The 14,654-nt window shown below is 39.0% G+C and overlaps 1 protein-coding gene across 2 annotated transcripts in view; it reads right to left on the bottom strand.

Moving 5' to 3' along the window:
• Positions 1 to 1,119: 1,119 nt before the first annotated feature.
• The window catches only part of LOC127423510 (paladin-like), a 104,491-nt gene continuing 90,956 nt past the window's right edge, over positions 1,120 to 14,654 (bottom strand). For both annotated transcript variants that reach the window (XM_051667883.1, XM_051667882.1), the window contains exons 19-20: positions 10,704 to 10,859; positions 1,120 to 1,883 (exon numbers count right to left, since the gene is read on the bottom strand). In XM_051667883.1, coding sequence (XP_051523843.1) covers positions 1,734 to 1,883; positions 10,704 to 10,859 — 306 coding nt within the window. In that variant the 3' untranslated portion in view covers positions 1,120 to 1,733. The remainder of the gene's footprint in view (positions 1,884 to 10,703; positions 10,860 to 14,654) is intronic.

The following is a 14,654-nucleotide window of genomic DNA, read 5'->3' on the forward strand; positions in this document are numbered from 1 at the left end:
TCCAAAGTGTGCCGTAATATTGATGCTTTTTAAAAGCGAATGCATTGTGGAAGTCTTCTGAGGTCATACGATAGCTTTGTGCAAAGAACTGACAAAAATTGAAGTTGATTTTCGCTAAAATCGTACCCTAAAATGTATGTTGCATAAGGTTTGCCATTTATATGCACACCAATACAATGACAACTCCCAAAAGTCAACATATTTAAAAACATTGGACAGTGCAAGAAACCCGCGTTTACATGAGTCTTGAAATCATAGGGTTATTATTTGCTTTTGACGTCAATATGTAAATAATAATACACACAGCTCTTGCACACATCAGATAAGCTGGTAGGAATGCAAAATTGAGATAATAGTAAAAATAAAAAAAAATAAACATTTTTTTTTTTTTCCTTAAACCATTTTGACCTTACACTGATAAAAGAAAATGGTTAATGCATTTAAATGACCACACACGTTGTTGGCTTAAGCATAATCGGTGTAAGAATGTGCATGTAAACGCGCTCAATGAGGCCAAATGTCATTATTCTCCTCTTTTTCTCCCGTATTTTGAAAGCCCAATTCCCAATGTGGTCTAAGTCCTCGTGGTGGCGTAGTGACTCGCCTCAATCCGGGTGGCGGAGGACGAATCTCAGTTGCCTCTGCGTCTGAGACGTCAATCCGTGCATCTTATCACGTGGCTTGTTGAGCGCGTTACCACGGAGACGCATGTGGAGGCTTCGTGCTATTCTCCACGGCATCCACGCACAACTCACCACGTGCCCCACCGAGAGCGAGAACCACATTATAGCGACCACAAGGAGGTTACCCCATGTGACTCTGCCCTCCCTAGCAACCGGGCCAATTTGGTTGCTTAGGAGACCTGGCTGGAGTCACTCAGCACACCCTGGATTCGAACTCGCAACTCCAGGTTTGGTACCCAGGCCCCCCTATTGTGTGTATCTATAGTGTAATTGAATGTAAATGTAATTTGTCACATTTAATCATCAGAATGGCCATAATGGTGCTAGCTTTTGGTTTTTTATGCTTTTACCGACAGGAATTGTGTTTTATACTCAAGAATTGAAACCGATCAAAATCCTTGAAGTTGATGCTGTCCTTTAAAAAAAACAAATAAAAAAAACAACAAACAATAGTTTTTAATTCTCATGATGTTTCAGCAATAACAACGTTGCACATTTCTGTTACCAAAGCTGTTTTTAATGGAGACTGTCGAAGTCTTCATTTTGAAAAATTTACATTTATAAAAACAAACACCAGTTTCTGCAGCCTCTCTTCAAATGTTAAAAAAATAACAGAATGAATAATAAAAGTCATGACAAGCAAAGGCAAAATAATCAACTAAGCTACTTGACATAAAAGAGTCTAGGAAAAATAAAAATAGGTAAATAATAGATGTGAAGACAAAATCGGGGGACAAAATCGAAACTACAAATGGCATTAATAAACAACAACATGGAAAAACAATGTTGTATATAACCGAGTCCACAGGTGTGATATCTCATGAATGTTCATGTAAACATCTGCTTATTTCATTTTTTAAAATATGTATATATAAAAGTTCCTCACAGTGGTGCTTCATTCTGTTTAAACTATATCAAAGTCTTTTGAAACGGTGAAAGTGAAACCAGACGCAGATATCCTGTGAACGCAAACGTTAAAATGACTTCCAACAGTAATGGAAACAGAGGACGTAAACGAGTATATAAACAGTTAGGGCACTGGTGTGTTTCTCAGATGAATTCTCCTCGAAACGGAAGACCGTGGCAGTTCTGCTGGATCCAGCGGTGACGTAGACGAGAGAGAGTTGAGTCTCTCAGGTCCTCAAACTCAGAGAATCCGAGCTGATTCAACAGGTCATAAACTCCAGCTGGAGCTGCCACCTAAACAACACACAGACACACATATAGAGATTTTTAAATAAACTATAATCTAGAATCTGAAAGAATGTGGAGAACTTTGATTCACAGGCAACATCCACATGCATTGATTTGTTATAGACAAAACACAATATACTTAAGATTACAACACACAAAAAATTATAATCTGTCATGTCTTTATTGAACACATCCCATTAAACATTCACAGTGCTGTGGAAAAGTAAGTGAACCCCTACGCTAAAGATGTCAACAAATGTTTATTATAGTCAGGAGTTTGAAAACCTGGCATAAAATTAATGAAACGAGATTGGAGGTGTGGGTTAGAGCTACTCTGACTTATAAAAAGCACTCAAACATTTTGAGTTTGCTATTCACAAGACATATTCGCTGACGTGGACCAAGAGATCTCAGAAGACATATGATCAAGATTTGTTGATATGCATAAAGCTGGAAAGGGTTACAAAGTTATCCTGAAGAGATTAGATATTCATCTGTCCACAGTTAGACAAACTGTCTATAAATGGAGACGATTTAGTACTATAGGTACTCTCTCTAGAAGTGGCCGTCCAGCCAAGATGACTCAAAGGGAACACCGCAGAATGCTCAATGAGGTGTAAAAGAACCCTAGAGTGACAGCTAAAGACTTGAAGGAATCAATGGAACTGGTTATAATCTCTGTTCATGAGTCTACTATACTGAAAACATTAAACAGGTATGGTGTTCATGGCAGGACACCACGAAGGAAGCCGTTGCTTTCCAACAAAAACATTGCTGCACGCCTGAAGTTTGCCAAAGACCACCTCGATACTCCACAACGCTACTGGGAAAATGTTTTGTGGACTGATTGTTTGGGAAGAACATGCAGCACTATGTGTGGCATAAAAAGGGCACTGCATACCAACATGTAAACATCCCAACGATGAAGTACGGTGGAGGGAGCATCATGATTTGGGGCTGCTTTGCTGCTTCGGGGTCAGGACCGTTTGCCATCATCGAAGGAAAAATTAATTCCCAAGTTATCAAGATATCCTACAGGATAATGCCAGGGTGGCTGTGCGCCAGCTGAAGCTCAGTTGAAGTTGGGTGATGCAGCAGGACATCGAAGTAAATCCACTACAGAATGGCTTCAAAAAAAGAAAATCCACCTTTTGGAGTGTCCCAGTCAGAGCCCAGAACTTAACCCAATAGAGATGCTGTGGAATGACCTCAAGAGAGACACCAGACATCCTAAGAATATGTCTGAGCTGAAGCAGTTCTGTAAGGAAGAATGATCCCAAATTCCTTCTGAATGTTGTGCAGGTTTAATCCGCAGATACCGGAAACACTTGGTTGAGGTTATTGCTGCCAAAAGGAGTTACTAAATCGAAGGGTTCACTTACTTTTTCCACAGCACTGTGAATGTTTAATGGGATGTGTTCAATAAAGACATGAATGATTATAATTGTTTGTGTGTTGTTAGCTTAAGCACATTGTGTTTGTCTATACTTGTGACTTTGATGAAGATGAGATCACATTTTATGAGCAATTAATGCAGAAAACCAGCTAATTCCAAAGGGTTCACATACTGTTTCTTGCCATTGTATGCCATGAAGTTAAGACTGTACTTAATTTTATACAATTAAGATTTACTTAGAAAAACAGTGTGCTTTGGATAAAAGCGTCTGCCAAATGAATAAATGTGAAAACTTGCTAAATTAAAATTAAGTAAATTTCACTAGTCATTTTTTTCACGAAGAAAAATGAATTGTATAACATGGAATAAATTGCCATATTTAGTCTAAATTAATGCAGCAATTTTGTTTTGTCACAAAATTTGTGCCGGACCAATGAAATCCCTCTGTTGTGTGACTGTTGACTTTCAGTTGCAATGCAGTAAATTCCTCGCATTCAACATCCTGTGTGGCACGTTCAATTCAATTCAAATTACACATTAATGAATCGAAATGGAGTAGATTCTTAAATTCTGAATTGTGCACAACTCTTCTTGGATCTTGAGAGCGCGTTCAGGATAATTTGCTGGTGAACTGGTGACATCTGGTCATGACGGGGTAAAAACAGACGCCTGCACATGCAAAAACACAATATAGCTGGATAGGTTTACTTTGGTTTTGCTGCTCCAGTGTGTCAACAGAGCCAGAGCTTGTAAAACCAGCTGAAAAAAGTCAAGGCCATACAATTTAAGGACACCATGTACTGCCGTTCCAGAGGTCACATCCCGGGCAGAGGACAGTCTTCCTCTTCAAGGAATATTCCAGGTTCAATACAACTCAATCGGCAGCATTTGTGGCATAATGTTGATTACCACAAATAGTTATTTCGACTCGTCAAAGAACTGTCTAGTTATTTTAGCTCTTTCCATTCAGAGAGGATGAAACATGTGGCTTGTTCTGAGGGAAATCTAATAATGAATTAATAATAAACGAGTATGTATGTTGTCAAATGCCTCTGGATTCATGTATGAAACACAACACTAATCTGACTAGAGGAAGACTGAGCAAGTGTGAATGAGATCAGAATCACACGCTCTCAGCGCGAATATAAAAATAAAAAACACTGAACACAATGAAGAGCGCGCGCAGACAAACATGCGGCTGCAGAGAAAGAGAAAGAGAGCGCAGATGTTGTGTGAGCAGAAAACCATTTATCATTCTCGGCTCCCCTTTAGGAAGAGAAATCCTGACAAACAGACGATATTAGCTGCCGTAAATCTACTGACAAACAGACTGTCTGCAGTGAGAGAGAGTGAGTGTCTGTGATCCAGCACATAGTTTGAATATCAACTTGACCCTCCTGTTGCATTCGGTCATTTTTGACCCGGTAGAGATAAATCATAATTTTTAAATACCACATCGTTTTGCATATGGGAACCAAACTTTGTGACTTTGTCAAGACTATCAAAATGAACATAATTAATTTTTTTTCAGATTTTTAGAGAAATTATTTAACCATTTCTATTCATTTGCGTTCCCGGGTCAATTTTGACCGGGCTTCAATTGTGGCTTTACACACGATATTAATTCGATTTTTCTTAAAAATACTTTACATTTAGTTAATAGGAGAATTACTAGAAATTCTAACTTTAAATATTTATATAAATTTAATGCAACTTTATTTTTAAATGAAATTTCATATAAACCTTGACAAAAAATATATATTCACTTGCATCATGCTGGTTTAACTGTAGTTAATGTATATTTTGAAAGTTTTTAATAAAAATAAAAAAAAAGACATCATACATAATATTTATATTTTTCAGTTAACATGCCTCAAATATAGATCTTTTTACATGTATGAACAGCTAACACGTTAACAATGAGGTACAATATGTTTCTTGATGAAAACAATTGGATTATGAATGTTTTATAAGCTTAAAACTCCACGCGAATGTAAAAGGTGTATGCAGACTTTGAACGCAATAGGAGGGTTGAAAAACCTGAACACATGACCAAGAAAATTATGTCATAATTTACTCACCCTCATGTCGATCAAACCTATATTATTTTCTGTATTTTTGTTGAATACGAAAGCTATTTTGAAGAATGTTCAAGCCGCTGTTATCCATACAATTTTTACTGTCAGGCTCCAAAAATGAAAAAAGCACCATATAACTTTGTGTGAGACTGAAATGTAAGTTATTATTCACTAAAAGCCTTTCCCTCTGCCGTAGCACTCAAACTTGTCTCATGATCTCATATGTGGGTGTTTCTTCAACTTCAGGCTCTTTCATGTACCAGGGGTAGATTTTCATCAAAACAGATTTCAACCGTTATATGAAGGTCACATTAAAACTGATTTGTAAACCTTTTACCAGGCTTTCATCATTTATTTTGGTACTTTATTTTTGGTATTTTATGTAGAAATTTGACAGTTTTAGCCTTGTACCAGACCCAGACTTCCAAATTATTAAACTATGAAAAAACATAAAAAATACAAGTTATGACATGTTTAAAACAAAGAGTGAAATAAACAAACCATTTCATTATTTACTGTGTTAAAATAACTTCAACCAATTTTGTCCAGCAGTTGTGACATCATTTCCACCAAGCCAAACAACTCTGCCCCTAATAAAGATATAAATATGCCATGTAAAAATGGCGTCATATGATCATTTTGTTCTTAAAAACACCATATTTCATTGACAAAAACAGTGACTTCATCATTCTTCAATGAACGAAATTCATAAGGGTTGGAGCAACTCAAAAGTGAGTAAATAATGACAGAATTGTTACTTTTTTGGGCAAACAATTCCTCTTAAATGTCTCAGAGCTTTTTCCTGTGCACAGTAAATATTGTGCATGTGAAAGCTGTTGTACAGGGTCATCAGACTCATTCTGATCCAGTATTGAGTACTGATCGGTTTAACTCTGATGCTGAAGGGCAAAATCGAACAGCACATATAAACAAAGAATGGTGCATTGAGCTCTGAGTCCTCAAACAGACTCAGAACGTTCTGGTAATGTTGTACAATGTAGAGAGGACTCTGAAATGGGCACTGGAGCTGACCTTTGACCCTGCCCATCAGGTTTCCAGGCCTGATGGTTCTGGATTATAATGGTGTTTCAAAATGGGAATACGGTGTTCCAGTCGTGCTAAAACACACAATATAATAACAGTTATGATGTGAAATATATACTGTATATATACACTATATTGCCAAAAGTATACGCTCACCCATCCAAATAATTGAATTCAGGTGTTCCAATCACTTCCATGGCCACAGGTGTATAAAATGAAGCACCTAGGCATGCAGACTGCTTCTACAAACATTTTTAAAAGAATGGGCCACTCTCAGGAGCTCAGTGAATTCCAGCGTGGTACTGTGATAGGATGCCACCTGTGCAACAAGTCCAGTCGTGAAATTTCCTCGCTACTAAATATTCCACAGTCAACTGTCAGTGGTATTATAACAAAGTGGAAGCGATTGGGAATGACAGCAACTCAGCCACGAAGTGGTAGGCCACGTAAAATGACAGAGCGGGGTCAGCGGATGCTGAGGCGCATAGTGCGCAGAGGTCGCCAACTTTCTGCAGAGTCAATCTCTACAGACCTCCAAAGTTCATGTGGCCTTCAGATTAGCTCAAGAACAGTGCGTAGAGAGCTTCATGGAATGGGTTTCCATGGCCGAGCAGCTGCATCCAAGCCATACATCACCAAGTGCAATGCAAAGTGTCGGATGCAGTGGTGTAAAGCACGCCGCCACTGGACTCTAGAGCAGTGGAGACGCGTTCTCTGGAGTGACGAATCACGGTTCTCCATCTGGCAATCTGATGGACGAGTCTGGGTTTGGTGGTTGCCAGGAGAACGGTACTTGTCTGACTGCATTGTGCCAACTGTGAAGTTTGGTGGAGGGGGGATTATGGTGTGGGGTTGTTTTTCAGGAGCTGGGCTTGGCCCCTTAGTTCCAGTGAAAGGAACTCTGAATGCTTCAGCATACCAAGAGATTTTGGACAATTCCATGCTCCCAACTTTGTGGGAACAGTTTGGGGATGGCCCCTTCCTGTTCCAACATGACTGCGCACCAGTGCACAAAGCAAGGTCCATAAAGACATGGATGAGCGAGTTTGGTGTGGAAGAACTTGACTGGCCTGCACAGAGTCCTGACCTCAACCCAATAGAGCACCTTTGGGATGAATTAGAGTGAAAACTGCGAGCCAGGCCTTCTCGTCCAACATCAGTGTCTGACCTCACAAATGCGCTTCTGGAAGAATGGTCAAAAATTCCCATAAACACACTCCTAAACCTTGTGGAAAGCCTTCCCAGAAGAGTTGAAGCTGTTATAGCTGCAAAGGGTGGGCCGACGTCATATTAAACCCTATGGATTAAGAATGGGATGTCACTTAAGTTCATATGCATCTAAAGGCAGATGAGCGAATACTTTTGGCAGTATAGTGTATCTATCACTTCCCCGTTTGCATTACACTTACATGTTCTGCATTTGTGTACTTGTATAGAGTATGTATTGGTCTTAAACTTCTATAACTGGTTAATTTTCTTTCATTTATGTTTATCCATTTAGCAAGCGCTTTTATCCAAAGCAGCTTACAAATGATCAACGATACAACAAGCAGCTCATCATAAGAAGAGTGTATCTACACGCTCTGATGTCTTCAAAGAAATCATCACGAGTCTCATGTCTGAATTGAGAATCTAGATGAAAAGGAGCGTGTAAGAAGCACGTGTTATTGTTCTCGGGTTCAGAGGTCCATGCAGCATTCATTCAGAAGAGCAGAACACAGACCTGCCGAATGAGACTTTATTAGCTTTTATCACAATTAGCTTCTTCACGCTTCACACACAGCGGAGCACAGTCTCTTTCTGACTTTCTGAACTGGATATTCTTATAGTCTGTTTTGGTAAACATTAGATTGAAAGACCCCATGGAATCAAACCCTGCTGAAAAAGGCTTGAGACCAGCTTGTTTGCTGGCCTCAGCTGGCAATGAAGATGTCAGACTGGTCTGGTTTGATGGTTTTAGGGGGTTTTGGGCACTTGCCAGCTAGTTAGACTGGAAGACAAACTAGCTGACCAGCTTAAAGCAGCTAAGACCAGCAAACAAAGGTCTTAATAATCTTTATCTTTTGACAAAAATGTCCTTTCAATTCAGTCAATATTTCATCATGCCAATTTTACTCTGACGAAAATGGCATATAACTTAAGGTGACAAAAAAATACAATAAATGTAATTGACGAAAATGTGCAAAATGACAAAAGCAAGTATTAAACTGACTGTAACAGACCCAACTTTAACCAAATATTACAAGATTTTAAAAATATATGATCTATTTGCAATTATTTTTATATGTATCAAACACATTAAATATTCATATAGATTTAATATATCAGATTAAACAACATGAGAAAACTTTACTGATTTACTAGTGTAATCAGGATATAATGAATAAACTGAAGTATTAGCTATTAGTAGTGGCAAGAAAAAGTATGTGAACCCTTTGGAATTATCTGGTTTTCTGCATTAATTGGTCATAAAATGTGATCTCATCTTCATCAAAGTCACAAGTATAGACAAACACAATGTGCTTAAGCTAACAACACACAAACAATTATAATCATTCATGTCTTTATTGAACACATCCCATTAAACATTCACAGTGCTGTGGAAAAAGTAAGTGAACCCTTGGATTTAATAACTGGTTGATTCTCCTTTGGCAGCAATAACCTCAACCAAGTGTTTCCGGGAGCTGCGGATTAGACCTGCACAACGTTCAGAAGGAATTTGGGATCATTCTTCCATACAGAACTGCTTCAGCTCAGACATATTCTTAGTATGTCTGGTGTTGAACGGCTCTCTTGAGGTCATTCCACAGCATCTCTATTGGGTTAAGGTCTGGGCTCTGACTGGGACACTCCAAAAGGAGGATTTTCTTTTTTTGAAGCCATTCTGTAGTGGATTTACTTCGATGTCCTGCTGCATCACCCAACTTCAACTGAGCTTCAGCTGGTGCACATTCACCCTGACATTATCTTGTAGGATATCTTGATAAACTTGGGAATTCATTTTTCCCTTGATGATGTCAAATGGTCCAGGCCCCAAAGTAACAAAGCAGCCCCAAATCATGATGCTCCCTCCACCGTACTTCACCATTGGGATGTCATCTTGGCTGGACGACCACTTCTGGTGAGAGTACCTATAGTACTAAATCGTCTCCATTTATAGACAGTTTGTCTAACTGTGGACAGATGAATATCTAATCTCTTCAAGATAACTTTGCAACCCTTTCCAGCTTCATGCAAAGCAACACTTCTTGATCGTAGGTCTTCTGAGATCTCTTGGTCCACGTCAGCAGATGCTTCTTGTGAATAGCAAACTCAAAATATTTGAGTGCTTTTTATAAGTCAAAGTAGCTCTAACCCACACCTACAATCTCATTTCATTAATTGGATGCCAGGTTTGCCAACTCCTGACTCTAACTTCTGTTGACGTCATTAGCCTAGGGGTTCACACACTTTTTCCAACCTACACTGTGAATGTTTGAATGATATATTCAATATATACAAGAAAATTCAATAATATGTGTGTTTTTAGTTCAAACAGATTGTGTTTGTTCATTATTGTAACTTAGATGAAGATCAAACCAGATTTTAAGACAAATTTATACATAAATGCATGTAAATCCAAAGGGTTCGCATACTTTTTCTTGCCACTGTACTTTTAGATGTAACTCTTTTGTGAATTCTTCACGTTTAGACAGTTTAGGATATTGCGTTACATGTAGCGTGTTTTTATGTAAACATCATATTCACAGATTGCTGCCAATATGCTTATCTGGAATATTTCTTTTTCAGCCATGGTCCGTGATTGAGCCCGGCGACCCATAACCCACTGTGACTATTGATTATGCACTAAGATAAGACTAAAAATAAGGCCACATGTTTGGTTGCCACATGACAGGACAATGTCAAGAGATGATCTTTTCAGAGATAGAGTCCCATTCCAAACAATGATTACTAATCTCATCCAATATTCCATACGTGTTTTTACAAATAATTTAAGACATTCTCGATTCACTTCTGAATGACGCACAACTCTGATCACACTAGTGTGCAGTAAGAGCTGCATTGCTGCAAGAGAATGATGACCACAGTATTCTGTACAGGGGGGCGACACTCATTTGTTTGGAATGCCAGTAAATTCCAGCATTTACCGTCAGTCACAGCTGGCCTCAACAGCAACACACAGCAGTGAAAAACAGCACACAGGCCTTCTCAAACAATGTGTGAAGGAGCAGTCACAATAATGCCTGTATAAGCTTGTAAATTCCAGGTGAATCATCCAAATGAAGCAATGGCTACATATCATCTCACCTGAAGCATCCAGTCAGTGAACGAGCGCTGCCACGAGTCTTTCTTCTCCAGGTGCAGGTAAGTGTTGAAGAGGATCAAGTAGATGTAACGCTCCAGATACAGCAAACTCTTCAGTCTCAAAGTCTCAATCTCCACATCACATTTACAGCTCTTAATCTGTTAAACACAAATCACACATTTAAGGATTTGCAGTGGCGATTACAGAATTTCAGAAAGCATTCCAATATACCGTTTATGGACTAGAAAGAATGTTGCTAGTCTTGAAGTAATAGTTCACGCAACAAAATTCAATTGTCATTATTTCCTCACCATCATGTATTTCCAATCCCCATATGACTTTCTTGGAACACAAAAGATAATGTTAGGCAGATTTTTAGCTTCAGTCACCATTCACTTATTTTATTGAAAAAAAAAATGGCAATAAAAGTGATTAGTGTGAAACAACATTAGAGTAAGTAATGACAATTTTTATTTTGGGGTGAACTATCCCTTTGGGCCCATGAAAAAAAACAACAACAAAAAAAACAATAGTCAAAATATTAATAACTACAGTCTTGGGGGCCTGGGTAGCTCAGCGTTTATTGACGCTGACTACCACCCCTGAATGTCGCAAGTTCGAATCCAGGTCTCCTAAGCAACCAAATTGGCCCGGTTGCTAGGGAGGGTAGAGTCACATGGAGTAACCTCCTCGTGGTCGCTATAATGTGGTTCTCGCTCTCGGTGGGGCGCGTGGTGAGTTGTGCGTGGATGCCGCGGAGAATAGCGTGAAGCCTCCACACACGCTTCACGCTATTCTCTGCGGTAACGTGCTCAAGTCACATGATAAGATGCGCAGATTGGCGGTCTAAGACGCGGAGGCAACTGAGATTCGTCCTCCACCACCCGGATTGAGGTGAGTCACTACGCCACCACGAGGACTTAGAGCGCATTGGGAATTGGGCATTCCAAATTGGGGAGAAAATAAAAAAAAAAAAAATAAAAAAAAAAAAATAACTAGTCTTGACCAACGCAAAGTAGGTATCATGTGAAAACCTAGAAACTGTACTTTTCAATGCATGCAGATATTTGCAGACTGAAGTGTTCCGTTTTGATAATTTATAATAATAATAAAAAAAAAACACTGTACATATTATTGCAATCAGTAAAAATATTAAACTCATCATAGCCATGTGTCATATGTTGTTGGAAAGCTATCAAAGAGTTGAATACAACCAGACTATGTGTTTCACTCACAGACAAAAATATAGCGAGTAATACAGTGCATCCAGGAAGTATTCACAGCGTTTCACTTTTTCCACATTTTATATTATAGCCTTATTCCAAAATGGATTAAATTCATTATTTTCCTCAAAATTCTACAAACAATACCCCATAATGACAACGTGAAGTTTGTTTGAAATCTTTGCAAATTTATTAAAAAAAAAAAAAAAAAATCACGTACATAAGTATTCACAGCCTTTGCCATGACACTCAAAATTGAGCTCAGGTGCATCCGGTTTCCACTGATCATCCTTGAGATGTTTCTACAACTTGATTGGAGTCCACCTGTGGTAAATTCAGTTGATTGGACATGATTTGGAAAGGCACACACCTGTCTATATAAGGTCCCACAGTTAACAGTGCATGTCAGAGCACAAACCAAGCCATGAAGTCCAAGGAATTGTCTGTAGACCTCCGAGACAGGATTGTATCGAGGCACAGATCTGGGGAAGGGTACAGAAACATTTCTGCAGCATTGAAGGTCCCAATGAGCACAGTGGCCTCCATCATCCGTAAATGGAAGAAGTTTGGAACCACCAGGACTCTTCCTAGAGCTGGCCGCCTGGCCAAACTGTGCGATCGGGGGAGAAGGGCCTTAGTCAGGGAGGTGACCAAGAACTCGATGGTCACTCTGACAGAGCTCCAGCATTTCTCTGTGGAGAGAGGAGAAACTTCCAGAAGAACAACCATCTCTGCAGCACTCCACCAATCAGGCCTGTATGGTAGAGTGGCCAGACGGAAGCCACTCCTCAGTAAAAGGCACATGACAGCCCGCCTGGAGTTTGCCAAAAGGCACCTGAAGGACTCTCAGACCATGAGAAACAAAGATTGAACTCTTTGGCCTGAATGGTAAGCGTCATGTCTGGAGGAAACCAGGCACCGCTCATCACCTGGCCAATACCATCCCTACAGTGAAGCATGGTGGTGGCAGCAGCAGCAGGAACTGGGAGACTAGTCAGGATCGAGGGAAAGATGAATGCAGCAATGTACAGAGACATCCTTGATGAAAACCTGCTCCAGAGCGCTCTGGACCTCAGACTGGGGTGAAGGTTCATCTTCCAACAGGACAACGACCCTAAGCACACAGCTAAGATATCAAAGGAGTGGCTCTGGGACAACTCTGTGAATGTCCTTGAGTGGCCCAGCCAGAGCCCAGACTTGAACCCGGTTGAACATCTCTGGAGAGATCTGAAAATGGCTGTGCACCGACACTCCCCATCCAACCTGATGGAGCTTGAGAGGTCCTGCAAAGCAGAATGGGAGAAACTGCCCAAAAATAGGTGTGCCAAGCTTGTAGCATCATACTCAAAAAGACTTGAGGCTGTAATTGGTGCCAAAGGTGCTTCAACAAAGTACTGAGCAAAGGCTGTGAATACTTATGTACATGTGATTTTTTTTTTCTGTTTATTATATGCAAAGATTTCAAACAAACTTCTTTCACGTTGTCATTATGGGGTATTGTTTGTAGAATTTTGAGGAAAATAATGAATTTAATCCATTTTGGAATAAGGCTGTAACATAACAAAATGTGGAAAAAGTGAAGCGCTGTGAATACTTTCCGGATGCACTGTAGCTAAGTATATGTCTTTGACAATTATGTTGCTGTTGCATATATGCCGCGTTTTTGCTTAGAACTTCATGAAACATAAACAGAACATAAAATATCACATATCATTATTTAGAGAAGGTGATTATCTTTCAAACGAGCCCACACACAAGATAATCAGATGCACAGATCATTAGATAATCCACATGAAGCACAATGTTACATATGGCCACCAGCAGATGGCGCCAAATACACGACACAGACTCAATGATGACTCAAATGACACAGAATGAAACTCATTCTGTGAAATATCATTACTAAAATCATTTTTTGTGTGATTATTCAGCAGTTTCTTAGGTTGAGAGTCTCAGAATGTATTCTAATCTATTTCATTAAAAAAAAAAAGTGGAAAAGTTCTTTACAATGATACCAAACACTTGACCCTCCTTTTTTTTGTGTGTGTCAAATTATAAGCCTTTAATCTTAGGTATGCCACTGAAACAGGAAATCTTTAAAAACACATTCACAGCTTAAAGGGTTGAATTAGAAACAAGGGAGAAAATGGTAAAGAAGAATTTTCTTCTTAAGAACGGTTTGTGAATCCGGCCAAAGTTTCTTTAAAGGGGTCATATCATGAAAAAAAAAATGAAAAAAAAAAAACAATTCCTTGATGTTTTAGATAAAAAAAAGAAAAAAGAAAAAAAGTTGTACTATAAAAAAAAAAAAACATTGTAACTGTCAGAACTCTGAGCATTCATTGAAACATTAAGACATTAAGTTCTAAATCTTACTGATGTCACACATATGAAAATATTTAAATACATGAATGCTACATTTACATGTGAATAATGTCTAGTCGTGTTCAGACACTTGGCTGTCCAGTCACAGTGAAATATAATATTTAATATACCTTCTCACAGCATAAGATTGCTCCAGGTATGCCTGAACAGTGTTTGGAACAGACAGTTCCCCTGAGATACAACATTCATTCTCAAATCCAGGGGTGTTTCTATGACTTTATTCACACTTTTTAAATTACAAACCTCTAAAACCCAAGTGATTAAACGTGTGTTTTATAAAGTTAGGCTGATCCGCCTCATGTGATGCTTTATATTTAAAACTACAAAACTGCCGTGGGCCCCATT

The sequence above is a fragment of the Myxocyprinus asiaticus genome, chromosome 32 (assembly GCF_019703515.2).
Source record: "Myxocyprinus asiaticus isolate MX2 ecotype Aquarium Trade chromosome 32, UBuf_Myxa_2, whole genome shotgun sequence".
Lineage (NCBI taxonomy): Eukaryota > Metazoa > Chordata > Actinopteri > Cypriniformes > Catostomidae > Myxocyprinus > Myxocyprinus asiaticus.